This window comes from Drosophila biarmipes, chromosome 2L (genome assembly GCF_025231255.1).
Source record: "Drosophila biarmipes strain raj3 chromosome 2L, RU_DBia_V1.1, whole genome shotgun sequence".
NCBI lineage: Eukaryota > Metazoa > Arthropoda > Insecta > Diptera > Drosophilidae > Drosophila > Drosophila biarmipes.
The window spans coordinates 17,412,393-17,440,067 of NC_066612.1; the positions used below are offsets into that span (position 1 = coordinate 17,412,393).

General features: G+C 48.1%; 9 protein-coding genes across 10 annotated transcripts; 6 read left to right on the forward strand and 3 right to left on the reverse strand.

Annotated features, from left to right (window-relative positions):
- The first annotated feature begins 122 nt into the window (after positions 1-122).
- Positions 123-957, forward strand: LOC108033647 (calcium load-activated calcium channel). The gene is made up of 3 exons (XM_017108082.2): positions 123-284; positions 344-421; positions 486-957. The coding sequence occupies exons 1-3, from the start codon at positions 224-226 to the stop codon at positions 896-898; spliced, it is 552 nt and encodes a 183-aa protein (XP_016963571.1). The 5' UTR covers positions 123-223; the 3' UTR covers positions 899-957.
- On the reverse strand, positions 905-2,651 carry LOC108033645 (FAD-dependent oxidoreductase domain-containing protein 1). Its single transcript, XM_017108079.3, has 2 exons — positions 2,158-2,651; positions 905-2,100 (listed from the first exon to the last, which is right to left on the reverse strand). Exons 1-2 carry the CDS (start codon positions 2,554-2,556, stop codon positions 955-957), a joined length of 1,545 nt encoding a protein of 514 aa, XP_016963568.1. The 5' UTR covers positions 2,557-2,651; the 3' UTR covers positions 905-954.
- A 242-nt stretch (positions 2,652-2,893) lies between these two features.
- On the forward strand, positions 2,894-4,660 carry LOC108033646 (probable 26S proteasome non-ATPase regulatory subunit 3). Its single transcript, XM_017108081.3, has 2 exons — positions 2,894-3,192; positions 3,256-4,660. The coding sequence occupies exons 1-2, from the start codon at positions 3,029-3,031 to the stop codon at positions 4,574-4,576; spliced, it is 1,485 nt and encodes a 494-aa protein (XP_016963570.1). The 5' UTR covers positions 2,894-3,028; the 3' UTR covers positions 4,577-4,660.
- Positions 4,661-4,888: 228 nt separating this feature from the next.
- LOC108033643 (ataxin-2 homolog) lies at positions 4,889-9,447 on the forward strand. The gene is made up of 2 exons (XM_017108076.3): positions 4,889-6,504; positions 6,563-9,447. The coding sequence occupies exons 1-2, from the start codon at positions 5,791-5,793 to the stop codon at positions 8,237-8,239; spliced, it is 2,391 nt and encodes a 796-aa protein (XP_016963565.1). The 5' UTR covers positions 4,889-5,790; the 3' UTR covers positions 8,240-9,447.
- Positions 9,448-10,144: 697 nt separating this feature from the next.
- Positions 10,145-14,492, forward strand: LOC108033642 (protein phosphatase PHLPP-like protein). The gene is made up of 5 exons (XM_017108075.3): positions 10,145-10,668; positions 10,766-10,919; positions 11,579-12,375; positions 12,577-13,203; positions 13,275-14,492. Exons 1-5 carry the CDS (start codon positions 10,396-10,398, stop codon positions 14,361-14,363), a joined length of 2,940 nt encoding a protein of 979 aa, XP_016963564.1. The 5' UTR covers positions 10,145-10,395; the 3' UTR covers positions 14,364-14,492.
- A 205-nt stretch (positions 14,493-14,697) lies between these two features.
- LOC108033907 (tRNA-dihydrouridine(20a/20b) synthase [NAD(P)+]-like) lies at positions 14,698-16,102 on the forward strand. Of its 2 annotated transcripts, none has more exons than XM_017108573.3 (2): positions 14,698-14,870; positions 14,930-16,102. In XM_017108573.3, exons 1-2 carry the CDS (start codon positions 14,783-14,785, stop codon positions 16,030-16,032), a joined length of 1,191 nt encoding a protein of 396 aa, XP_016964062.1. In that variant the 5' UTR covers positions 14,698-14,782; the 3' UTR covers positions 16,033-16,102. The 2 variants fall into 2 exon arrangements, with proteins under 2 accessions (XP_016964062.1, XP_050740922.1); XM_050884965.1 differs by having other exon boundaries at positions 14,708-14,857.
- Positions 16,103-16,367: 265 nt separating this feature from the next.
- Positions 16,368-21,717, forward strand: LOC108033908 (uncharacterized). The gene is made up of 2 exons (XM_017108574.3): positions 16,368-16,728; positions 21,430-21,717. The coding sequence occupies exon 1, from the start codon at positions 16,452-16,454 to the stop codon at positions 16,704-16,706; it is 255 nt and encodes an 84-aa protein (XP_016964063.1). The 5' UTR covers positions 16,368-16,451; the 3' UTR covers positions 16,707-16,728; positions 21,430-21,717.
- LOC108033906 (insulin receptor-related protein) lies at positions 16,730-20,794 on the reverse strand. The gene is made up of 6 exons (XM_017108572.2): positions 19,876-20,794; positions 19,230-19,471; positions 19,031-19,156; positions 18,617-18,970; positions 18,254-18,557; positions 16,730-18,182 (listed from the first exon to the last, which is right to left on the reverse strand). The coding sequence occupies exons 1-6, from the start codon at positions 20,248-20,250 to the stop codon at positions 16,755-16,757; spliced, it is 2,829 nt and encodes a 942-aa protein (XP_016964061.1). The 5' UTR covers positions 20,251-20,794; the 3' UTR covers positions 16,730-16,754.
- Positions 21,718-23,015: 1,298 nt separating the features above from the next.
- Positions 23,016-26,902, reverse strand: LOC108033474 (chymotrypsin-like protease CTRL-1). The gene is made up of 6 exons (XM_017107812.3): positions 26,680-26,902; positions 26,058-26,432; positions 25,135-25,243; positions 24,873-25,057; positions 23,364-23,665; positions 23,016-23,212 (listed from the first exon to the last, which is right to left on the reverse strand). Exons 1-6 carry the CDS (start codon positions 26,750-26,752, stop codon positions 23,099-23,101), a joined length of 1,158 nt encoding a protein of 385 aa, XP_016963301.1. The 5' UTR covers positions 26,753-26,902; the 3' UTR covers positions 23,016-23,098.
- Positions 26,903-27,675: the final 773 nt, after the last annotated feature.

Genomic DNA, 27,675 nt, shown 5'->3' on the forward strand with positions numbered 1-27,675 from the left:
AGCTGTTTATTTTCATGAGGTTAAATAATTAATTTCAAAATTGTAAAGTTAAACTTTTACAAATAAATAACCGATCTGTAAAATAAAAGTTATAAGCAATTAACAGAGCCCGGTATCTAAACATATCGATAGTTCATGTTAAACTATCGAAACCGCTCTGGAAAATGTGTCACTTGTGTAATCGATGAGTTTTATTTTTTATTAACATTAATTTAGTGAAAAAATGTGGTCCGACACAATATTAATTGTTTTTATATCGGTGTGTACCGCCTTCCTGGGCGAAGGTGAGTAAAAGCTAAAGTTAAAGTAAAAGTTAATCAAGTTAACACTTTGCTCCCTTCAGGTCTCACCTGGGTGCTAGTCTACCGGACGGAAAAGTATCAAAAGCTAAAAACCGAGGTGGAAAAGCAGAGCAAGAAGCGTAAGTGGGTCAAAGGGTCTTTCAAGAGGTCACGAGGTAACCCGCATTTTCTGGTGTATTTTAGTTGAGCGCCGCAAGGAGATCCATGGGGATTCCCTCGACAAGGCGGTGAAAAAGAAGATTGAGCGGGACGAGGAGAAACTGAAGAACAACAACCGCGACCTGTCGCTGGTCAAGATGAAGTCCATGTTTGCCACGGGATTCGCCTTCACCGCCTTGCTAAGCATGTTCAACAGCATCTTCGATGGTCGCGTCGTTGCCCAGCTGCCCTTCACGCCCATCTCGTGGATCCAGGGTCTAAGCCACAGGAATCTGTCCGGCGATGACTACACGGACTGCTCCTTCATCTTCCTCTACATTCTGTGCACCATGTCCATTCGCCAGAATATCCAGAAGCTTCTGGGCTTTGCTCCATCGCGCGCTGCCAGTAAACAGGGCGTAGGTCTCTTTGGTCCCGCTCCTGGCCAATTCAAATAGTTCAAATTCACAAATTAAATTAGCTGCATTTAGTTTATAATGCACCATTAACAATCCTAGCTTAACACATTATTTAACTCGTACATGGGTTGGTCCACAATCAGCCTGTCGAAGCTCAGACGCGAGAGATCGATCGTCCGGAACTGGCCATCCATTACCAACTCGGATATGGCTCTGCCCACGGCCAGGGATTGCTGGACTCCGTGCCCGCTGAAGCCAGTAGCTATATACAGATTGTGGTAGTACGGATGGGCTCCCAAAATGCCATTCTCGTCGTAAACGTTCTGATCGTAGCTACCCGTCCAGCTATCCAGCACCTCAGCCTCTCCAAGGGCGGGAACTCGCTCCGCCAGCTTTGGTCTGATGTGTTGATCAAAGAACTGCGCATCCGCCGCTGAAATATTGCTCTCCTCAGTGGAATCTTGCCCGCATATGTAGTTTCCATTCAGTCCGTCTCTACGGATAAAGACGCCCGAGGGATCAATGGTCATGGGCATTGACATTCCAGGTGCACTTTGAGCCTCCGAGTTGATGGCGTACATGTACCGCTTGCGTGCATCGATGGGCAGCGGAAGCTGCAGCATTCCCGGACCCAGACCTATCTTCGCCAATCTGGCCACCTGCCCGGAACTGGTGCCGGCTGCTATCACACACAGTGCAAATTTGCAGGTGCGACTCGTGCCATCGGACAGTTGGATGACCGCCTTGTCCAGGCCCGTGTAGTTTCCCTCGTTAGACCCGGTGTCGCCGACCACTGAAATATCGGTTTGAGACTTGAATTCAAAGTCGACCACCTGGCCACTGAGGAAATGAGCTCCGTAACCAGTGGCAGTGCGCCGGAGATTGCTCAGCAGGGCCAAGGGATTGAACCAGCCCTCCTTCTCCAAGCCATGGCAGCCCAAGGCGATGCCCCTGGTGTTCAGCCAGGGAAACCGCGTTGCCAGTCGATCCGCCGTGAGCAGTTCGTTCCGGGCGCCCAGTTCGTTTTGCAGCTGGGACGAGCGCATCAGGCTTTCGGCGTGCTCTTCGCCGGCGAGCATCAGGTGGCCATGGGGCGTGAACTGTAGGGGCACATCCTGGCCAAAGTGCTGCTTGGCGCCCCGCAAAAACTCAGCGGCAAAGAGAGACATCTGGATGTTCTCGGGCAGGGAGAACTGCTGGCAAAGACCACCCACAGAAACCCGTGTGGCGGAATGGGCGTACTATAAGAAGCAGGGAGGTCATTGATATGTCTGTATCAGGAGTAAAGATTCGCCTACCGTTTCATCCTTCTCCACCACCACCACGTTGAGGCCATCGCGAGCCTTTTCCTTTAGCCAGTAGGCGATGGAGCTTCCTACTCCTCCGCCGCCAATGATAAGCACATCGCAGTGGGTCTGGAAATCGTCTGGCACAGTTGGATCTCTGGTCTTCTCCCCGGTAAACTGAAACTTGCTCTGGGTGGGGATACGATCCTCCTCGGTTTCCGTTTCCTTGGGCACAAAGAACTCTTTGACTTTGCGCATATCGTTGCCGAGCAAACGAAGGGTTCGTCTTATTGGGTGCGGATCATCTTCGCCGGAGTTTTCTCCGCCGGGTGATTGACTTCCATTGCTAGCTGCTCCTGTCGAGTAATTTCTACGCTGCAGAAGGCGCACTACATGCCTATATCGCAACATTTTAGCGTGTTACTTCAATAATTTAATTCATAATCTTTGTTATTTTGTAACAATGATAACGTGCGAAGTGGTGTTATCGGGGTATCGATACCGAAATAGGTTTAACGGCACTTTTATTTACTTAAATGTAATCGTAAACAAAATGTTCACTTTGCAATGTGCAATGTGAACATTCTTAATAAAGCTTAAATAATAATCATATTAAGAAATTCATGGAAAGTATATCCAGCATTTTAATAGATGTCTGAAGTTTCTCTCAGTGTATTATTTATCAACAGCAATCGATATACAGAAATCGATAGGTTGGCTCCATTCAGCGAGCTGTTAACAAAACTCACTTTCCAACACTTTCTGTTAGCAGAAAAAGAAGAAGAAGCAACATTACTAGGCATTTTTGATTTGGATTGGAATTGAAAAAACAAAAGAAAAGTCGGCCGTATCTGTGACACTAGCAAATTTAGAGTTGTACAACATGACTAACGCAACGGACATCGGTGCCAACGATGTGGAGATGGAGGTGGATCCCACCGCCGAGACGCTGGCGGATGAAAAGAAGAACCAAGACGTAGCCGCAGTGCAGGAGATTCGCGAGCAGATTCGCCAGATTGAGAAGGGGGTGGCCTCCAAGGAGTCGCGGTGAGTGTTCACCACATGAAAATCCCGTCCAGCGTTCCTGATCGCTTTTCTTCCATCCCACAGCTTTATCCTCCGCGTCCTTCGCAATTTGCCGAACACCCGCCGCAAGCTGAACGGCGTCGTCTTCCGGAATCTCCCCCAGAGTATTTATCCTGCGGGTGCGGATCGTGAGGCCGCCGTTGCTTTAATGCCTGCCGTGGAGAAGGACGCCACCGAGCTGCCTGATGTGCCCAAAAAGCAAGTGGCCACCAAGGCCCCGATTGCCGAGGTAGACGCCTACTTCTACCTACTTCTGCTGGTCAAGTTGATCGACGCCAGCGATTTGAAGCGCGCCGGAACCTGCGCAGATGCCCTGATGGCCAAAATTTCCATCCAGAACCGCCGCACTCTGGATCTGATTGGAGCCAAGTCCTATTTCTACTTCTCGCGAGTGGCGGAGCTGAAGAACTCTCTGGAGGGCATCCGCGCCTTCCTGCATGCCCGCCTGCGCACTGCTACGCTGCGCAACGATTTTGAAGGCCAGGCGGTGCTGATCAACTGTCTGCTGCGCAACTACCTGCACTACGCTCTTTACGATCAGGCCGACAAGCTTGTTAAGAAGTCCGTGTACCCGGAGTCGGCGAGCAACAACGAGTGGGCACGCTTCCTGTATTATTTGGGTCGCATCAAGGCCGCCAAACTGGAGTACAGCGATGCCCACAAGCATTTGGTCCAGGCACTGCGCAAATCGCCGCAGCACGCGGCCATTGGCTTCCGCCAGACAGTGCAAAAGCTAATCATCGTCGTTGAGCTGCTGCTGGGCAACATCCCGGAGCGTGTGGTGTTCCGGCAGGCCGGTCTGCGCCAGTCTCTGGGCGCCTATTTCCAGCTCACGCAGGCCGTGCGTCTGGGCAACCTGAAACGCTTCGGCGATGTGGTCTCCCAGTATGGACCCAAGTTCCAACTGGACCACACGTTCACTCTAATTATCCGTCTGCGCCATAATGTGATCAAGACGGCTATCCGGTCCATTGGACTGTCCTACTCTCGCATCTCGCCGCAGGACATTGCCAAGCGACTTATGCTGGACTCGGCAGAGGATGCCGAGTTCATTGTGTCGAAGGCCATACGAGATGGAGTGATTGAGGCCACGCTGGACCCGGCCCAGAACTATATGCGCAGCAAGGAGAGCACCGATATCTACAGCACCCGCGAGCCGCAGCTGGCCTTCCACGAGCGCATCTCGTTCTGCCTGAACCTGCACAACCAGAGCGTGAAGGCCATGCGCTATCCCCCAAAGTCCTACGGCAAGGATTTGGAGAGCGCCGAGGAGCGACGCGAGCGAGAGCAGCAGGACCTGGAGCTGGCCAAGGAGATGGCTGAAGACGATGAGGATGGTTTCTAAGCTGCTGCAGCAATTGAATTTTTACTTGCATTCATTTTTATAGAAACACAATCCGGAATTAAATAAGTTATAAAATTAAAGGCACTCATATTCACGTTTCTATAGGGAACAAAAAGGATTCCTGATACATCAGCAAAGTCATTTTGTGCATCTTTTCGGTTTACTTGCTTGCTAAAATGTATTCACTACAATTTAAGTGGAATATACATTTGAAATTTATAGATATCTGGCAGCCCTGGCGCGCATTTTCAAAATAATCTGGCAGTACCTTAGTTTAAAATATATAATAAAATAAAGAAGTTCCTTATTAAAGAGTAGGTATAAACAAGAAGAGATATTTATTAAATTGTTATCTTTTTCGTAAAATAGAAAAAGATTCTAAAAACGACTTCAACGAAACGCACACTTTTTCCGTGGAGTATTTTCGAGACTAGTACGCACGGCCACACTGCCGCAAACAATACAACGGCAGCCGCGGTCACACCGAGCCAAAGTGGAAGGGAAAATTTTTGACAAATAAGTGCACACAATGCAAACCAAATAGAGTGCACACACTTTGAACGCTTGAATCCGCGATTCCGCCCACGCTGACGTAGCATTGATTGTCGCCGAGAAGAGCGGACGCGCGCGTTGCAAGGAACATCGCGGAAATTGCAGAATTTTTGGCAGCGGCGAGTAGTATCCGTCTCCCCCGAATAACAGCGGCCGAAGCAGCGAGTGTTTGCCAAGCAGCGAGTGCTGGCCAATGTGGTGCAGCCCCCCCGCCACCCGCCGCCCGCGCACCCCCTACCCCGCTAACGCGCAAAATATACGCGACTAGTTGTAGTTGTGGGCAGCAGAGTAGCAGAGAGGCAGCAGCAGCAGATCGCCACTGCCTTTGTGAGCAGATTAGTGGCGAAAAAGCCATCGGAAAGGCAATTAGCAGCTGCCCGGGAAGCTGGGCCGGTGTCCAGGAGCGGATCCACTAGCCAGCCCTCGACGATTCCGGCTGTGATGCAGCAGCTGCTGCCACCTAACGAGATTCTGGACGCCTTTTGCACCCACCACACGTAACTAGAGCACTCACACCGACACGCGTCACACACACCGACAGACAACACGGGCCAGCTGGCGAACGGGCACACTAGCCTGTGGCCATTGATGCAGTGCAGCCGCTTGCAGGGATTCGGGATCGGTAGGTGAAAACTGGGACTGGAACAGGGACAAACGTGGAGATGATTTGCAAACAGGACGTGCTGCTGTGGTTTGAGAAACTCGAGAGCTACAATCGGATCGAAACGATGTATGCCTTGCTCACTGCCTGCCTGCCATTCGAGCTGCGCTTTCTGGGCACGCTGCTGGAGGAGCAGGGCCGGTGCGACTCGGAGACCCTGCGCGGCATGGAGCTGCGGGCGAACAACCCGCACGAGCTGGCCGCCGACATGGTCAACTGTCAGAAGGGCGACCCCACCGACCGAAAGATCCGGCGCAAGATGGCTCTGTATCTGGCGCTGATCCGCGCCTGCAACCGGAACTGCGTCAGTGAGATCTACCGTACGCTGGAATGCTGGGGCGAGTGTGATTTCAGCTGTATCAACGACCAAGATACGCTGTTGGAGCTACTGCTCGTGTACACGATGGCGGCCATCCACCCTGTGTTCTCCATGGAAGAGCAGAAGAAGATTTTCGGCATACTGGCCAAGATCAAGGAGAACAAGCTGGTGGCTGAGCGATTTGCGCCGCAAATGCAAGCACAAACGCAAACGCCGGCGCCCCAGAACCCGCACCCGCCGTCCCCACATGACCTGATTATTCAGCAGCCACAGCACGTGCTCCACCAGATGACAGGACCACAGCAGCCGCCACCTCATCCGCAGCATCCGCAGATGGTGCAGGTGTTGACGCCGCAAGGCAACATCCCAATGATCTTTCCTCAGCACTTTCAAAAGGTGAGTCCTTAAGGAAAAACGCACAAAAGCCAGATTATCTTATTCTTTCCATTCCCAGCTTATGCCCAGCTCTGATGGGACGCACCAGATCAGTGTCGACGGCATGGCGCACCTGATGCAGCCGAACATCACCATTCCAACGGAGACGAGTGCCATCATCGGTCACCAGAACACGGGGTGGACGATGCGCCACTACGTGCCACAACCGCCCCACCAACAGCCCGCTCTGCAGCAGCAGCAGCCGCAGAGTCTGGACCATCAAGTGCCACCGGCCAGCTCGCCCATGCTGAGCCAGCAGTCCTCACCCTCGAGCAGCCGCACCACGAGTCCGCAGCGGGACCGTTCCCTCATCAACGTTCCACTGCAGGCGCAGCAGCTTCAGCAGCAGCAACCGATGAGGAGCATGTCGCAGCGACTTGCGGGTCAGAAGAACGCGAGACGTCCTTCGGCGGAGACAACGCCGCCGCCCACCTCCATTGGCGGTGAGCAGCAACATGATGTAGTTATCAACGAGGGCGGAAGCAGTAACTCCAGCGGAACCAGCCTACACAGCCTCATCCGCAACGGTTTCCCGCGTCCAGGACACCACCATCGAGTCAAGGCGAACACTTTCATACCGCAGCACCAGCAGCAGCAGCACTTTCAAAACCCCAACTACAACATGAACGTCATGATGCAGAGTATGACCATAAACGACGATGGTAGCGGCTCGATTATGAGCATGAACTCCACCAAGAGTGCAGCCACCACGGGCAGTGAATCGGGCAGCTCTAATGGATCCTGTGGCGACCTGTCGCCCTCGGAGACGCCGACGCCCACGCAGCTCTCACTGCCACTGCACAGTTCGGTGGATGCAGGAATGGGCATGATCACTACGGTGCTGCCCACCGGCCTGGGCGGCTATCAGCAAAAGCAGCACCACCTTAGCTACAAGCAACAGCAGCAACTGAACTTGCAGCAGCGGCTTAACGGACGCAATGGAATGGATAAGAACTATCAGCAAGTATACACGACGGGCACGCCGAGCATCGTCAGTGATGCGCAGACTATCAGTAGCGGCAGCCTGCAGCAGCAACAACAGCTCATCACGCAGTCGCCGGTAAGCACACCGACGACAGCGGTGCTCCTCCAGCCGCAACAACCGCCGCCCACAGCCTACAACACGAGCTATCCATATCACCAGCGAGGACCACCGCCGCCACAGCAGGCGATATTCCAGGCGCACTCTGCGCCGCCTCCACAGACGGTACGCGGTGGCTTCCGTTATCCGATGGTTCCGCCGCACAACGGTGAGCTCATCTACCCGGCCTTCCACTTCCTGCCGATGACCGCGGGCGGCACTCCCACGGCGGTGACGCCGCCCCAGCTGCAGAACTCGGCGGCCGTGGTCAGCACGAACGCGTTAACCGTACAGACGGTACCCACGGCTCAACAGCAACAGGTCCCCAGCACGACGCCGTACAGCGCGCTCACTGTCTGCCCCATTACGGGAGCGGGCGGCGGCGGAAACGGACAGAAGGTGATATCCTGCTACAACTGCGGATCGCAGACGCACAGCGGTCGGGAGTGCCAGGAGGCGTCCATGGAGGATGTGACGCGGAGTGCCAGCTACAAGTTGGACTACTCGGAGACAAGCATGGACACCAACTCCACGGGCGACCACCACAAGGATGTCGGCGGTATGCAGATCAATTCGGCGACGACTGCGGGGACGGTGACCAGCACGGGGAAATAATACGGAGGGTCCATATATTCACTTGCATATATGGAAATATAATTAATGCTATATTAATGATAATGCATAATCCTTACCTACTTATACGAATTACCATTTATTATGATTGTGTAGTGCGGAAATCAAATTTCTCGCCTTTGCCACGTCTCTTAGTTCGGTAAGCCTCTCAATTCGCGTTAATTCGATTCGAGGATCGGCAGGCGGCTGCCTAAGTCTTGACAACCCTTATCCGTAAATAAGAATGATTTAGATGCGCCCTGCCCACACACATAGTCGATAACGAATTTTAGTCATATGCCACTCTTAATATTTGTAATGTTAAGTTGAATGTACAACAGCAATAAGTAATTATCCTAATCCGCGATCCGCGTTCCGCGTTCCGTACACTCACTCACACGGGCAGAAGTTACAAATGCCACGATCGAATTAAGCTAAAGAACCATTACGTAAGCCATTACGCGACCACGACGGGCGTAACCAAACCGTAAACGTAAAGTAACGCAAAGGAGATGAAGTAACCTAGGAAAACAGAACACACGTAGCATACGGAATACCTAGCAAATATATAAAAATTGATTATGTGTATAAACAAACGAGCGTAGCAGCACAATGTGCATAGTTAACCGACTTCTTATTCCAACCAAACCCTCTGATTTGCTACCACCCTACTCTAGTTACTCCTTCATCTATTTATTTGCAGCTCCTTTGTTTAAACATGTATTTTAGCAATGTTTTTTTTGTACTTTATATAAATACCTACACATACTTATATACATATATATATATAAATATTATTTTAAAGCCAACAATCGTATATGATACACTCTTATGTGGATAGGGCGTACATTATTGCTAAGCACCTCTGTCTAATTATTATTTTATGTACTCACAACTTGACCCCCGATGGGCAACTGTATATGTATGAACTGGCCAAGTTATAGAGAGTAACCGATAAGGTCACGCAAAACCCGCCCACGGTTGACCACAAAATACAATCGCCTGCCCTTAGTTTCTTATGTATAGACGTTGTTAAAATTTTGTAAAGTCAGCAGACGAACTGCAAGACAATGAAAACAGAAGCAGATGATTTACATGAAACACACACTCTTCTGAGTTTGCTGCTAATGCGTAGGCATGACAGACAACTATTATATTTCATTGAAATAATAAAATCAAATTGTTTCTAAAATTCGAGTAACAAACACAAAGCTACAAAGTCGACTGCCTTTATTTATTCGTTCCTCCCCATATTGTTTTCAGTCGATCTTCTACCATATCTCTTCTTAGCAGGAGCGCGATGTGCAACGGAGGCGAAAGAGATTCGCTGGCGCTCTTTAAGAGTGCTAATAGCACGGATTGCTGAAATGCACCCTCGTATTGCCAAGTCTTCTCTGTGCTTTGTAAGCTTTCCGTACAGTGGACTCACAACGAAGAGATATTTCATATAAGAAGATGATATGTATCTTTTAAATGTAGTTCTTGATTTCTCGAATACTACTTAAAAATACATATTTTGTCAAATCGACCACTATTCATCTCGAAAAAGTTAATTTTTAAAAAACAAAAATCTTTAGGAACAAGTTGAGCCCTTTCTAGGGTTAAAGCAAAACAAGGTTTATTATACCTGGTAACGAACATAGAAAATTCCATAATAATTTTGTGTATATAAATATACGACTTTTTTGAAAAAAATCTGTTGCCTATTCTTTTGAATGGGAAGTTTGGTTTTCATATTGGCGATTCACTATCTGCGGATCGGTTCGTCGGCAACTGTACCACTGTACTTCCATGTCTTGAACGCAACTCGGATTTAGGCAATACGACCAGAAACCAAAAGGCCGAGGCGCTCTCAAGCGTGTCCGTCTTTCTGTAACGGCCCAGAGTCATAGCCGTAGTTATCGTGTTCGTCTTCAGTTGAGCGGTCGCATTTATCGGGTGTGGATCCTACAGTAAAATGTAGGAGTATTGCCAAACGCAGACAGGTGTTTGTTGCCACATCCCGGGAAGTCCCATAAAAGAACTATTAATTGCGAGCGATAATCGGTACAAGTGAATAATCTGCCATTGGTTCAGATTTCAAAAATAAAAGTGCAGTGGATTACTCCCCCGAAAACATATGAAATCCGAGACGATCGTCGGTTGGTGGGTGTTCGTTGATGCATAACAAAGTTGTAGTCTTACCAAGAGCTCGAAAAACAAGAAACTCCCGAGGCGAGGGGTCCGAAACAATGCTCAAAGCCACGAGGAAGCCAGCGGATCCATACAAATCGAAGCTGAAAGTTAGTGCCAGCCACAGTGGGCCGCCTCCACTGCCCGTCCAGCTGGCGGAGGAGGAGGCGGAGGCCTCCACCGGTGGCCAGACATCCCCCCAGAAGCTCAGTCTGAAGGGTAGCCAACTGGGGGGCAGCATCTTGATTGGCAACTACAACGTGAGTTGCCTCCACTCCGGCTGTCCGCATCCGGCATCCGGTACTTCATATCCGGTTGGTTCGACTTCCATTCGGCGTTTTCTCTTTTCGCCCACAGTACTTGACCCAGCTGGAGGTGTGCGAAAACGAAATGGAGGTCTTGGATCTCAGCTCGCTGGCCCAACTGGAGACGCTCAAGTGCAGTCGGAACAAGCTGATGGAACTGATCATCAATGCCACCAATCTGCAGACACTTGTAGCCGACCATAATTGTAAGTGGTGCCATGAAAATAAAATATCAGAAGGTTTACTTTAAACGATTGGGCAACATTATTATATTATTTAGACTGTGATGAAATATGTAAAATGCAGAAGGAAGCGCTTTCGACCCAATAATTGATATATACTCTTGATCAGGATCACTAAGCTAGTCAATCTTACCATGTCCGTCCGTCCGTCTGTCCGTTCCCCAAAAGTCTTATTTATATTGCAGGTAGTATAAAGGCGGATAGGACAACTATATAAAAAAAATATATATAAATTTAAAACAAAGTAAAAAAATATTACTTTGTTGTTTTTTGACATAATAACTTCTACCTTTGGAACATAATTCTTTTAATATTTCCGAACTTGAATTTAATTTAAACAATAATTTTTTCATATAGCTGTCATATGTACGATCGTATAATTATGTGAAATGTGAAAATGTTTTCGGTAAACTTAGACGGCAGTAAATGGAAATGTAACATTATATTATTCTTTAATTTGTTTACTAAAAATATGAAAGGTGATCAATGATCAACGACCTGCAAGGGTTTAGAAACATCGGCTTGTAGAACTGAGCTTGCTTTCTCAATTAGAAGCACACTGTTGCCGAATAGTATCTAAAATGTATTTGAGTAATCTCATGTCACATATAACTCCTTTCCAGACCTGCACAACATCTCGACAACGAACGCCCATCCGGTTCCGCTGAAGCTGCAGCGCATCGACATCTCGCACAACAACTTCGGTGAGCTGCCCAACTGGATCGGAGCCTGTGCGTCCTTGACCGCCCTGGACGCTTCACACAACCGCCTCGTCAATGTGGGGGGGCTGCTGCGCAACTACAGAATCAGTCAGCTGGTATCCTTGAACCTGGCTTACAACGATCTGAAGCACTTGGAGCAGTTGCCGGAGGCACTTGCCAGCCTCCGGAGTCTCCAGCTGCAGAGCAATGAGCTGCCGCATCTTCCGGACAACTTCTTCGCCGTAACCTATGCCCGACTGGAAACTCTGAATGCCTCCTGCAACAAGTTGGCCACTCTGCCGCGCTACGAGCAGAATAACCATGCTGCCCTGGTGAATCTCTCGCTTGCGGGGAATCAACTTAACGACAGCATCTTTGAGCCACTGCACAATGCCGCCAAATTGAAGGTGCTTCATCTGGCCTACAACCGCATTGGGGTCCTGCCCGCCGCCTGCGTCCGCAACTGGCCGGAACTGGAGATCCTAGTTATGTCCGGCAACATGCTGCAGCAACTGCCCGAGGAGGTGGCCACTCTGGGTCATCTGAGGGTGCTCCGCTGCTGCAATAACCTACTGCTCTGCACCCCCCAACTGGCCAAACTGGGCATGCTCAAGGTGCTGGATCTCTCGCACAACCATCTCGATCGAGTCAATCTGCTGGCATTGGTTCCCTCGAGGAACCTCAAGTACCTGGACCTGTCGGGGAATCTGCAGTTGCAGGTGAGTTTTTATGGTTCTTTATTAAGCTTCGTTGAAAAGTCTTCTATACTTTTCTTGGACTCAACGTCATTCTGAAGAATTCACGCTTTCATGTCCGTCTGAACCAATAAGTTAAGAAGTTAAGCCATTTAACAGGGTTACTTCGGGGGGAATGATTAAGGGCTACGAATATATTGATCGTCTAAAGTAATTCTCCCCCAGGTGGACGAGCAGCAGTTCAAGGTCTGCCAGACCCAAAGCCAGCGACACTGGAGCCTTATAGACGTATCCGGCAACAACAGAGCCGCCCTGCCCACCACCACCCTTCGGCAGGTGAATGCCCAACGGGGTCAGAGCAAGACGACGGGGCCGTGGACCATGGGTTTTGCGGAGACTCCGGGCTCTGGGGATTGCCGTAAGCTTTCGGTCTACCAGCTGCGAGCAGCCGACTACGGAGGTTCCGATGAAGCGCTCTACGGGATGTTCGAGGCAATGGAGGGACACGGCCGGGTGGCCCAGGAAATGGCCCATCTGGTGCCCGAGCTGATGAAGCAGGAGCACTTGGTCAAGGATGCGGCGGTAAGGGACTACATGAAATACACCCTGCTGGCGGCGCAGCAGCAATGTGGAAGTGTACGGAGTGCCGCCTTGTTCCATCTCACCAGGACACGGGCTCCGTCTAAGGTGAGGCCGCTGAAGAGCAAGCGTTACGTGCTGCGCATGGCCAGCACAGGGCGTTTGGACGCCTATCTGATACGCCGGACATCCCAGTTGCGACTGACTGAATCGGAAGCCATCCCGAAGGATCAGAGCCTTTCCGTGGTAATGCCTGATCCCAACGTTCTAGAGGTGGGTTTGTCAGGGATTCTTTTTTATTTCCATCTAAAGATCTCCTTCTAATTTGCGGTTTCTTGTTCTAGCTCACTCTCAGCAACGAGGACGAGTACCTCATAGTGGGCAATGCCCAGCTCTGGTCAGTTATGGACATTGATCGCGCTGCCCGGGAGATCCGGAAGGAGGATAACGCCCTGCTGGCGGCCAAGCGACTGGTGGATATTGCCCAGAGCTTTTCCGCGGCGGAGAACCTAAGTGTGATTGTGGTGCGCTTCCGGCATCTGGGCACCGACGTAGACCACCTTATTCGGGAGCTGAAGCAAAGTGTCCGCAAGAAGCCGCAGCCAGTGTCCCTGCCCTCGTCCAGTGGATCCGTTTGCAAGCGCACCTGCTGCGATCGGAGCAACGCGTGTCGCCACCGGGCAATCGAACAGGATCCGCTGGCAGGACGATCCTCGCCGAGTGGGCAGAGCGATCGGGACCTGTTGGCCAAGGACAAGGACGACGAGTTCGTCCTGGCCCATGCCCGCGTCCTACAGGAGGAGCAACAACTGGAGATGCTGGACGAAACGGAGTCGGTGCTCTCCGAGGAGCAGTTCAAGTGCTGGGAGTATATGCTGGAGCAGAATACCCAGCTGTTGTTCGACAAGGAACTGAACACCATTTCCAAGTCATTCACGAAACAGCGAGCCGTTCCCAATGCCATTATGGCAGCTCCTGCTGCTCCGGATCGCAACGATTTCACATCGAATCTTATGCGCAGTGTCACCAACAAGTTCATCTCGTCCAGCACCCCGCAGTTGCCACAGCCGCTGGCATCCCCGATAGCGAATTCCATGCCCCTGGGATCATATCATCCCGTGAAGCAGCCCGTTCCAGGACACTTTGGCAGTGCCCTGTCCTTTCAGCAGGCCCAGAGCTATGGGTACAATCTGTTCGATGCCAAGCCAAGGCCCAAGTTTTCCGGAAACAATATAAAGCGCTCGGGAGGACCAAATTCCGCCTACTTCGGATCCCTTCAGCGACTGATGCCCTACAACTTCGAGTACGACTTTGCTGTGACCCAAGAGCGGGAGAGAAACATCCTGGACGAGGAGGAACAGGACGATGATGACTTCAACGAGCAAGAGAGTCGCATGCGAAAATACTGGGGAGTGGCCACCACGGAACTTTAGTCTAAGGATGATTTTCACCAGGGTATTGAAAATAAGTTCAACTGTATAATTTGATTTAGTTTTTATTGCGTTAATATGCAGACTTAGGAATCTTAAGACCCCAAAATTAGTTTATTCCGTAAAGTCAACGTGGTTTGAAATTCTTTAAAAATAAAAATAAGTTTGTGATTCATATTTCTAGCTTCAAAACTTTTGAACAGTGAACGGAATTTTAAGGAAACTTATATTCCTATTTATTCCCTTTTTCAATTCCCCCTGTTTTAAATTTCTTCCAAAGCCCCTATATTAATCGATTCCGGACATATCGATAACATCTCACGTGGTAAACACCGATAGGCAATAGTGGTTTTGGGCCAAAAATTTTGGCTACACGTTGGGCAATTGTTGTTGTTTATTTACCTTTGAATGATTAATAAATAATGACTCTGCCGCAACAGAGACCGCACCACGACATCTCCGCTCTATTCGCGGAGGCACATCCGGATTTCCTGCGGGTGAGCGCTCCAAGTAAGCTTGAAAACGATTCAACATTTTAGCTTACTAAAGCTGCATATTTTATTTTGCAGTGGTGCGCTACAGTAAACTGGAATTCCGGCGCCTCGTCCGCCTCAACGGAGTACAACTCGCCTTTACACCGATGATGATATCGGACTCGATCAACAACAGTGAGAAGGCCCGCCAGAACGAGTTCTCCACGGGATCCGATGACCAGCCGGTGATTGCCCAGTTTGCGGCCAAGGATCCCACTGAGTTCGTGACCTCTGCCCAGCTCATCTACCCGTATGTGGACGGCATCGACTTAAATTGCGGTTGCCCGCAGAGTTGGGCCATGGCCAAGGGCTATGGTTGCGGGATGCTGCGACAGCCGGAGCTGGTACGTCAGGTGGTGCAGCAGGTGAGACAAACGCTGCCCGCCGACTTCAGTGTCTCCGTGAAGATGCGTCTATTGGGAGGAGATGAGTCCTTGAAGCGCACCATTGATCTGGCACAACAATTGGAGCACGCTGGCGTCACCTTCCTCACTCTGCACGGCAGAACGCCAGCGCAGAAACACTCTAAGGACACACTGAACATCCCAGCCATGTCCACAGTACGCGAATCCCTGCAAATCCCCCTAATAGTCAACGGCAATGTGGAGAGCTACAGGGATGCCTGCGATTTACATGAGCAGACGGGAGCCGCGGGTGTGATGGCTGCCCGTGGACTCCTCGACAATCCTGCACTCTTTAATAGCTCGTATCCGGACAGTAAGACGACTCCCTTGTCCTGCGTGCAACAGTGGCTGGATATAGCAGCAGCCGCCGGGGATAACCTACTATTTCAGTGCTTTCACCATCACCTCACCTTCATGTGGAGTGCTCAAATGAAGCGGGACCTGCGTGTCCAGTTTAACAATTTGGGAACCAAAGAGCAGGTTGTGGACTTTCTCAGGGAACACTATGATCTGCAATTCGGTGGGGATGCAACAACGCCGGCTAACTACACGGATTGCACCTACACTCACTTCACGCCGCCGAAGCACGCTAGGCACATTGCCGCCGAATCGGATGAGCAGGCCTGGAGTTCGAAAAGCGATGGCAAGTTCTTTACGGAATTCAGGGCGCACCAGTTGACAGGAACTGGCGGAGAAGATCTGGAACTGGGAGGGCTCTTCGGCAACGAGGAGTAAGTTCGTGTATAAATGTATTCTTAGCTGGGCAGGTATTAGGTTTGTACAAATAAAAAAAACAATCAAACCATTCTAAGTTTTTTCCTTGGAATAAAATGTAATTCAAATATGGGTTTGAAAGTAATAAACATAAGTAATATACATAATATATTTGGTTAAAATAAGTTTTGTGGAACAATCCGGCCTATTTTTATTGTGATGATTTTGATTATGAATATAAATAAAATAATTAATGATTCAAAAAATTATCGCGGGTAAAATAAAAAATAGCGGGAAATGCTCTGCCTTCGATACCCTAGCTGTATATTCGATATGTGGTTCTTATCGCTTGATGTTTATCGAGTGACCGATAACTGGAGATACAATTTGTACACATCCCACCCCAAACCAAGCCGGAAAAAACCAAAACATCCTTGAAAATGCGGCGCCGCGAGCTGCAGACCATCCAGATGAAGCTGTCCGATCTCAAGGAGTACGAGCAGGCCAAGATGGAGCGCCTGAGGAGCCGCCAGCAGCTGCTGACTCCCAGGACGCCTACGCCCCCGTCCGACAGCGAGGTGCTGCCGGCGACATCTAGCAGCGTACCGGCTGTTCTGCTGGCCAGCGCCAAGAAACAGGACGATGACCCCTCCAAGTCGGAGCCCACAACTAAGCCCAGCACATCCTCCACATAGGACTAGGATCAAGTTCCACGCGGTAGGTTCACATACATATATTATCGTTTACATGGGATAATCGTCCGCCTGGCTGTCGTTGTTGTTCTGGAAACGAACCGTCTCGAAGCCGTCGACAAGAATTTCGCGATCCTCTGTCTGCTGCCGGTCCAGCAGCCACTGCTCCCGCACGGGCACATAGCGCCTGAGTCCTGGTATTCTCTTCCAGCAGCGTCGCTTGTAAAGAACCCAAACCAGAGATGCACTGCACCCTAAAAGGAAGCAGATCAGGAATATGCTAATGCCGCGAGCGTGCGACGCTGTGACTGGCAGCTCTGAGTGTTCTGGGGCCAGTTCCTTGGCCTCTCGGCTGTGGGCAAACTGCCGCTGATCATCCTCGCTGCACTGAATAATTGACATGTAGGGCGTCATCTCATCCCCGGCCAAGGAGTGAACCCGTACAGCGCACTCGGTATAGGTGATATTCAGCCGCTTGACGTACACGTAGCCCGCTTTCTGGTGATCCTTCCTCGTGACACATCCGACGTGGGTCTGGTTAAATTTGTTACGGTAATGGATTACATAGTTGGTCACCAGACCATTGGGATTCGCGGGCTCTTCGAAGCGCAGGACGTACTTATCCGTCTCCCGAATGTGGCACGCATGCAGCTGGGTGAGGAGATTAGCACCCAGTGTGTAGTTTGTGCGTCCGTAGAGCGTTGTGTGGCTGCTGCATCCCAGTGAATTGCAGGCCTGCAACTGCAGTTCATACAAGCGATAGCGAGGTAATGAGTTAATTTCGTACTGGGTAGTGTTTCTCGGCAGCCGGAGCTGCGGTAGAGTGGCCTCGGCTAGTGAAATTCGGCGGCACTGCTGGCGATCATCCAAAGTGCAGCGGTACTGCTCCCGCATATTGGCAATGAAGCGAGAGTCGTCCAATTGCTCCGCCTTGTGGGCACAGCAGTCCTCGTAGTCCTCGAACCCTGTCCAGTTCGGGCCGTCCATGTCCCGCCACACGAACGACAGCTGGTGGCAGTAGTTCCGCTGCTCTATATACTTCTGATCGTCCTCCAGTTTGAAGACCGTAAGCAGGAAGCTGTCGTGGTCGTGACTGGCCATTCGCACGGTCAACGAACTGTCGGTCTTCTTGACCAGTTCTAACAGCGGTGGCTTCGGAATATCCAACTCTGTCTGAAAGTAGATCAGATCGCTGCGCGCCTCCTGGGCCAGCTCATCGCCGAAAGTTCGCAGCAGGCAGGCGTACCTAGTGTCCGGCTGAAGATCCTCTAGCTGGAAGAGATAGTGGGTGCCATTATCGACCAGATCGTCGGGGAAGAGCAGTCGTCGTTTCCAGTTGATTCGTGTACATATCGGGGCTTCCAGTTCACTCTCCTCGTGGTACCACTGCCCCGGCGGCAGAGGTCGGTGGATCAGCTCGAGCCTCTGGCTGGTTTGAGACTTAAGCCAGCTCAGCTTCGCAGTCCGATGGGTGCGTTTCTAACAGATTCATATGAAAATGTTTTTGTTTGTGGGAACAAATCGAAGCATTAAGGAACTATGTAGGTTACCTGCACAAACAGCTGCATCTTTAGGGGACTGCACTGGACCTCCTGGTCGTTGGTCTGCAGAGAGTCCAGGGCTTTGTCGTGGGTAACAACGCTCTGGAATTCGCGCATCCGACGGTTGCACAGCTTGTTGTTGCGATGCATGAACATGCCGCCCTCCATAAGCTCCAGTTTGCGGGCGGGCTTCCACAGCTCGGCCAGCTGTTTGTTGTCGTAGAGTATGAATGAGTAGTGGCGATTCTCTGGCGGATCACCGTGTACGCGCTCCAGATTGCGCAGGAAATTCAAACTTCGCAGTTGGGAGGACCTGAATAAATGAGGAATATGTTGAAGTGGCAGTTGGAGACCTAGTATAGTGACACCCACCGATAGACTTTCACGTGACCCCGAACCTCGCGGATAGCGGTGAAGCTCTGGTACAGCTCCGTTTCGTTCACCTTGTTGCGAATGGTGATGACCAAGCTGCCGTTGTAGATCTGGCAGCCACGCAATTTCTCCGCATCGGCCAGGTTGTAAATGTGGAACGTATTCCCGGGATATTCCGGAGTGCAGAAGCTGATGCAAGCCTCCTCGGGACCACAGAGCACGCACTCGGATTGGTTGTCCGTCCTGTAGCCGCTGGGACAGAAGGCCACGCACTGTGATCCGGATATGACATAGCCGTGCTTGGTCACACACTCATCCCTGGTATAGCATCGCTGAAAATGCTCCATGATATACCTGCAAAAAGGAAATCCAATTATAGACCCGGAATCTTCCAGTTGTGCGTTCTCCACTCACTTGTCTTTCGGACAGCTCTTTACGCAGACACCGGCATCGCTGAGTCCACGGCAGGCGGTGCAGTTAGCAGCGGACATCACTTGCTTACAGCCGCCCAGGCAATCCTCATGGCAGTTTTCAATTTTGCTATGTTAGATTGCAATAAAGAAGGATTTTAATGTTTAGGAAAATAGAAACTTTAAAAATGTTTTCTACTTACATACTAGAATTTCCGACGTTGTCGTTGAGGGATCGCTGGCAGTAGACGTTCGACCAGCAATGGGAGGAACTACACCCAGAGCACATGGGTGTACTGCAGCTTTTACTGACCATCGTCACGTGGTTCTCGCCACTGCTGAGGGTCAGCAGATCCCAATTTACTTGGTCAATGTTGCACAGCTTCGGACTGTTGCCGATGTAGACTTGTCCGCGTTGTATGGCCACCAATTGCGGGAAGGCTAACTGAAATATAACGCGTTTTGGAAAGTTAATTTAAAAATAGATAAATTGAAAACTATGTCTAGTATGTACAATAAAACCATAGAAGGAAGCGTTTTCGACCTTCGTAAGAACGGATTGCTCTTTCTAACTCCCGTAGCGCTTGTCTGGCGCCCACATTTTTTAATACTATCAATAAAAAATGCTTCAAATCGGACGAATATCAGAACACCCGACTTGCAGCATGCACATCTCCATCTTCCTTGCACTCCCCTAATGAATAACTTAATGAAGAGTCGAGGTGACAATATGTTAGGGATAATTTTCCCACTTAGACGATACATTTCATTACCTTTAACTGTGTGAACGACGAACTAAAGATAAAAACACTTGTATTCCTTTTGGTGGCTTAGTTCTTGGGCACTCACCTCCTCAAGGTCGTACATGTTGGTCACGCCGAGGGCGTAGTTGAGGAACAGGCGGCGTCCCCGGATGACGGTCAGGGCCGGGAACATCTTCGTGATGTGGGTCAGGCCGCGCACCTCGGTGAAGATCATGAACTCGGTGATCTCGGTGAGGAGTGGGAACGTGTACTCCGAGAAGTTGCAGTGCTGTTCGCTGGCGATCAGCGTGATCATCACGTAGCCGGTGACCACGGTGCAGTTGTCCAGCAGGTGCATCTGGTTGCACTCGTTCCGTATGTCGATGCTGGTGCATTCGTGCTCCGGTTTTAATTCGGCGCTGGGAAAGTGCAGTGCCAGCAACATGAGGCTGGCGCCCAGCAACATGTGGCTGGACAGCATGTTCGGGGTTCTTGAAAAGCGATCTGAACTCTATTTTTCGATTTTCCTCTTTAGCTTCTTGTGCCGGCAGCGATGTCGCCCCAACATATTGCGTCGCCTCTGCTTCTGCTTCCGCGGAACCTATGTTTCTGCGATCCGGTCAGCCGACAGTTATACGTTGCACATGTAGCACTCCTAATTAGCGCAGCGACTCTCCTCCGGCCATCTGATTAGCCCCAATATTTATGACTTGAGCGCTTTTCGCGCCGCGCTTTTTTTTAGCTCCCGCTATCGATGGCAAAAATCACACACGAAGGGCTGCCTTTGCTTTTAATTCTTTGCTAATTATTTTCCTTAACCGTCTAGAGCTGAAGCGTAAGCAAACACTCTATCGCACAAGCACACTACGCACGTCGAAAACAATTTCTTCGATCGTATTTGTTTATTGTTTATTTTTTATGGGCATTAGTTTGGCCTCGTGGAGGGCAGCCGTCTGTTCTGCTGTTTGCGTCTCTTTTGGCACATATTCACTGCTCGGGGGTTGCCATATATTCAGATCATCTTTCTTATGGAGGGGTGGCGCAGAACGCCATGGAGTTTGTTAGAAAAATATACCATCTCAAGAGGTAACGGTCAAGTTCGTTTGAAAGATGTGTAATTTGTTTAAAGATTTAACTAGTGACAAAAAATAGGTCATTAAAGTGAATGACTACAATCGAACTTCTCTAGATATGGTAAATGAACGTCTCATTTCTGTTTTATAAAGCTCAAATACTGAACTCTTATTAATCATCTAACTGCCACCAGAAAGGTCAATTAAACGAAAGCTTTGGGCCATACAACATTTTTTTCGGCAGCTGAAAATAGGTCGAATTTCTAAGAAAAAGTGAAGTACTCTCATTTTTATACTTCTAGTGCTAGAATTCCTAATAAAAAAAGAAAAAAATAGACCGCCCTTATCGATCTAAGTTTAACGGTTCAATTAAAATGATATGTTGCATGTAACAAAGTAACTAATCTTGAAGTATATGAATACTTTTTATCCAATGCTAGCGTTGAGTAAAAGTATTAATAACTTTATAATTCTGTGTTTTTCTCTTATTTTTGGAATTAATTATCATGTTTAGAGCGCGATCTTTCCGTGACTCAACTATATAGACCGAAAGTTATATAAAATGTGTTTCTCTTTGTATGTTTCAGGGAACTAAAAGCACTTTGATCGTCACTACCTCAATGGATGGAACACTTAAGATTAACAAAGATTACAATTCGAAATTTACTCCGCCTAGTTAATTAAGCGTTTCGCGTAATGCCAGCGAAATTCCAATCGACCGGCGCAGTTCACTACCATACGTATATTAAGTGTATTTAATCGGGCACTATAATTAATTAGTGACAAACAGCCAGACTGTTAAATATAAGAAATAACTCGAAAAAATGAATAAAATATTCCAGGATTTCATTACTGGGCGATTCCAGCTGACCACACACACGCACGCACGGGCGGTATGCAATTAAAATGTTTTGGACAATGTTCCAGGAATATTATCGCCCGGTGGAAAGTCGAAATTCGAAACAATATGAGAGCGCGCCGACGATGCTCACCTCCCGACGATCGATTGCCGACTGACCGTCTGGGGACCCCGTCCGTCTGTGGAGAGCAAACAAATTGATTTTCCATTTAGTGTCTTCTGCCTCCAGCCTCCAACCTCCGACCGTGGGACCTCGCCAATCGCCAGATACACTGCCTTCGGAGGGGCCTTTGCGCAGTGACGACCGTAAATTGATTAGGCGATCGTTTGATTTCTGCGGGAATGTGAGCCAGTTAATTTGTCATCTTACACAATAGCCCCTAATCGAGAATGTGAGAAATGCAATGCACTTGGCCCCTTTTCGCTGAGTGCAGCCATTCGATTTTTATGGCTGCAGTTATGGGACTGCAGCTCCTGCCAAACCACCAGCTGATCCCAGTGGCTCATAAAAACAGCTGACTCCAATTAGCCACATGGCACCGGTACCGGCATCGGCACCGGCATCACCATCAGCATCGCCATCGGATTCCTCTCTTCGCACGCACATGGACAACTGGAAATCCAGTCAGGAGAATTCCCAGGCAGCGTCAGAAGCGATTAAGTTTAACGAGCTGGCATTGAGAAGTTTTGGAGAGCACAGATTGCACTCAAAGAAATCCCCAGACCAATATCAATGTTGAATCGGAATATAATCTAGCAATTGTTAAAGTTAATTGTCATAGTATTCTATAATCTGTCTATAAAACAATAAACCTCATTACAACACCATAAATTTTGGAATGACCAATCATTAATTCCTATGCACTTTTGTTTAATGATCTGAAATAAATAAATCTTAAGAATGCTTGTGCTTCCTCGCAAGAATTAAACTGATTTTTATAGTTCAAAATGATATGTTTCCAGTGCTTTAGAAAGTGTTTAGTTCATCCTTAACATTGACCTTCAAACTTGTCTATCAGTGTAGAAAATTATTCACATTATTTTTTTGTAAGCTTGCGATGATACGTAAGCGGTATGGTTCTTGGGTAGGGTAAAAGTCCAAAAGTCTACTTGTTTTGTTTTCTTACCGGCATCTTATTTGTATAAAATATCATTTCATATTTTTCCATCCCCTTGCAAGTGCTTCGTGTCAAAGTTCAATTAATTCAATTAGTTTTGGGTGCGTGTATGCTCCGATCAACATACCAGATCAATGGAGAGCGCGTCACAACGCAGTATGTTTGTTTTGTATTAGTTTTGAAAAAGAGTCTCGCGTTTATTTTTTTTAGATATATATATTTATACAATGCAATCTTTAATTCAAGTTAATGGTAATGGCTTATCCTAAGTCAGTGGGCCTACTCCGGCGGCGTGTTATCGTGTATCCACTCGGAGAAGTGGGCCACGGAGGTGTAGACACTCGGGATACGCAGTCCGCCGCAGTTATCCGATCCAAAGGACATAATTCCAATCTGCGAAAGAAGATATTACTTAATTTAAATTTTGTCATTTAAAGAATTATAAATTTTATTTGCAAATTTTCATTGAAAACGAAGTATTTTTAAAATGCATTTCAAACCATTCCACAGCTTTATAAAGTAGCTTAATTAAAGGAACAAATACCTGTGAAAAGATGCCGTTCTCTTGTATGAAAAGTGGTGCTCCACCGAATCCCTGGCACACGTCCTTGCCCTCTCCGCCGGCGCACATCCACTGGCCCTCGATGGAGTTCGGGGACTCGAGGGCGCCCGTGGACCCGTAGTTGCGCAGGCACAGGTCCCAGCTGGTCAGTGGCACGTCCAGGTGCGACATCTCCGGCTGCCGGACGCTCGACGTGGACATCTTGCCCCAGCCGGCGATGGTAGCCCGTTTGCCCACGACCAGGTTGGCGCGTGTCTTCTGCAGGCAGATGGGCTGTGTAGCCACTGGCGGTGCGAGAGTGGAAATGGGTTGGTCGCCATTAATCTTGTGTTCGACTTCTGATCGCTGCCTGCCCAAAACTGCAACATTGTTGCCAGGCTCAAAGGGGCGTACCCCCAGAAATTCTAGGGGGGTTGTTTTACCTTTTTGCAAGGAAATATACGAATCCTAAACCTTATATATCATAGTATGTACCCATATCAGATAAATAGCTTCCTAGTCTCTAAATGGAATATCAAAAAATTAATTTGATTTGGTAGTTTGGGTTATATAGTTTTTTAATACTGCTTATTTCTATAAAAGTTCTTTAAAAAATAATGTATGTTTTTCGGACAACAAAGAGAGTCCCCATTCATACACGCCCTTGGCTGACCCATTGATTTATCTCGGCCCGCGGTTTTTATTGGGCATTATAAAGCAATAAGGAGGAACGCAAACAAGTTGGGCAACCACCTGGGCTACGCCCCCTTTCGGGCCGCAAATAATACGCTGTTTACGAGCTGGCCAAATTGCAATTAACCAATCGACTTCCTCACCGATTCACCGATCGGCCGACCGCTGCTGGTAATGACTCCTTTATGATATGCGATGTGCCAGAGGTGATTCTGTAATAAGGTTTACGCCCCGAAATTCAATTTCTGGCTTCAGCATGATGAAGGAACCATAAAAATCACGTCCGCATCGATTTCAATCTTTGGGAACTATCAATTTCCGAGCCGCGAAACCAAAACTCGAGTTCTGAATGGGCCAGTATGATGAATGGACCCTCGTTTGTTTTGGTTTTTTCAGGATATGCGGTTGGTCCCGTAAGAGGATCTTTAAAGTTGAAAGTATTCAACATAAGTATATGTGATTTTACCGCGCTGTATCATTATACCAAAGTTCGCAGCCATTGAACTGAGGCCGAAAGCCAGAAATCAAAGCGAATCCAGTGGTCAGGTCGCGATCAACTCATTAGTTGGTACAGTAAACACGCACCAAAGCCCAACGCCGCCCAATTAACGTGGGGATCCCAACCTCGAATTAGCGACACGCAGGGTACAGGGCAGATACATTTGACATTTGTGAACTTGGAGCGAGTGCGGAGTGGTTGGAAAGATGACAGAACAAAACGATTTTTAATTAACGGCGACACCGCCAAGCGTAACCACCCAGTGGACTCCGATCTGTGTGTGTGTACTGGTGACTCCCCCATTCCCGCCCAGAACTCACCCGAATAGTTTAGCGGCGTTTTCAGCACGAGCAGAGCGATGTCGTGGTGGTACTGGCCCTGTTTGTAGTCTGGGTGGACGATCACATGGCTGATGGCGTGGTTGACGGACCGCGGGGCACAGAATCCGGTGTTGGCGCAATCCGGATCGCTGCTCGTATCGTACTCGCCCACGCGCACCGAAGACCTGCAAAAGTCGGGGAGGAGAAAGTCGATCCGATGGCCGATATGATTCGGATGCACTGCACCCAGTGGCCCACTTACAGTCGGTGTCCGTCGGCCTTGGCCAGAGCACAGTGGGCGGCAGTGAGAATGACCCGGCGGGCGATCACGGCCCCGGCACACGGATAAGCAAAGGCGCCCGTATTGACGTCTGAAAAGCACAACATAAATTATTGTCAGAGGTCTTCAGTTAATGGGGAGTATGGTTAACTCTTAAAAGAAGGGACATTTTCATGTATTTTATTTACATGATACGGGTGAAGTCAGATAAATTATTTTAATAGCATATTAACGTACAACATTTATACTTCGTTTTCACAAATTCAAACTATAAAAAAATGAACCGTTTGCAGCCCATCTCCGAAGGCGCATCCAAGAAAAGAGGTCTTGCGGTGAACAGCATAACTCGTTACTGAAACATCATTTGTAAAGATGTTTCAGAAGGTAACTAACTACGTCGAGTTTTTTTTAAATTTTGGTAACACTTTAAAATAAAAGCGTGATTTTAGCCTAAAAGATATATTAGTTATTGTAAAATTAGAAATAAAAAGTGCTCCAAATTTCTGAATATTCGGTACATTAGATTTCGAAGAACAGAATGTTGTACATTACTAAAAATAAAAGTAAAAAAACCGAAAAAATTCAATTTTTCCTTAAATATATCGCTAGAAAATAAGAGTTTCGTTTTTCCTAGATTAATATTTAAGTACAGTATAAACTCTTGGTCTTAGTAATCACTGATCTAGTGAGAAATACACCTTTCTAGACTTACTCAAATACATTTCGAGTAAGATTGAAAATAATTTAGTTTTTAATCTATTTTAAAAAAGTGCGGTACTAAAGTATGTATAGGGTTACTTTTCTATATTCTGTTGTACATATCATGCATATGATTTAAATTTTATTATTTATAAAACGTAATAAGAGTGTTATAAATTAATAAAAAGTTCAAAAAGAACGCTTACGTTTAAAACCGATGCGCGCAACAAATGGATAGGAGCCTAATCCTTTGTAGAAGTGTCCCTGAACCAGGGACTTGCCGCAAACCTGGTTCTTCTCCAGCGGGCTGCTGGGGCAGCAGACGTAGGGCAGCTCCTCGCTGGCTCCGCCGCAGTAGAGCGACTTGTCGCCATAGTAGCAACTGCGCGCCACCTCGTAGATCAGGGCGGTGCAGTCGTGAAGGGGTGTGCATTCCGTGCCCACGGAGCAGCCGGATTGCGCTGCGGATTGGCCTATATCGTAGTAGGATCGGGCGGACACCGAATGTCCGGCGGTGTCATTGCTGCGTATCTCACTCTTCTGCCCCGGTTTAGCATAGGCCGCGGGAATCAAGAGTTTCTCTGAAAAAGGTTTGGTTTAGGGTGGGTAATTTTGTTGTTAAGCACTGAAATTCATTTTTAAAATTTTCACTTTTCCTAGAAGGCACTTTATTTATAACTTTGTACCCTTTTTATTACAAGAATCTTTTTTGTCGTAGAGTTTTATAAATATTTATTTAAAGTCCATGTTTTAAGTATCTTTCCAAAGGCTGTGTTTTGTAGTCTCTATTATCCTTATAAAACACCAAAGTTTTACACAATATCCTACCAAATTCTCCCGATTCCGATTGAACGATCGACAAAAGATGCAACACAATGCAAAGTATTGGAAACGCTTGCATTTTTTCGAACGCTTGATCACTTTTCCCGAACTTTGGCTCACACGTTTAGTATTTCTTCACGGGGAAAGGCCTCAGAACTTTCGGTTTCCGGTAATTCGAACCGTGCAGGCGAACAAAACTTTGTCAACTAAACGAAGCGATACCCAAACGATCTGGCCAAACGAAAATGAAAATGTACGTAGCCACATAAGCAGATAAGTGTATCACACACAAAGCCACTTCTATATACTGGGCTGCTACTGGTCGGGCGGGGTCTGCGGTTATTAACTGATTTTTATGACAGTTTGGTCTCGATTCGCAACCATTTCCAGGTTGTAATTTACCCATTTGCTGGGCAGATACACATTTGTATGCCACTTGAAAGCAGAACATGCGGATCTGTCTGTCGGCCTGTCCGTTGCAAGCGATCTCGTGAATCCGTCCGCAGTTGCACTATACGCTTTTCCGGCCATTACTGGTCGTTTTGGTAAAAGTGAGTTTGGTTCGTTGGGCTTGGCTTAAACGGTTTTTTTACACTCTGTAAAATATTAACATGATTTAAAGTATTGTTTTTTTAAAGCATATTTAGTAAAATTTCAAAATTTTATATAAACAAGGTATATGTATGGCGTACTCATTAGTGACTGGAAATATGGCAAACTAATTGGCCAAAAAGCTTCAAAATCCCAAAAAGTTTACTAAGGTTTTCTCTTTAAAATGATATATTTAAAATTTTCAAAATATTGATTTTCCAGGGGATTTAATCTCCAAGTGGACTATACTTTCCCCGCTTTGTGAGGTATGTTATTATTTAAGTGAGATTAGCTTACGCTTCTGGTATTCTATTTTTTCGGCTTACAATAAAATATGTTGAATGTGATCATTTAGATTTGATAAGCCTTGTCGCATTTCACTGGGCAAACGGCCAGCTGGTTCCAGTTTTT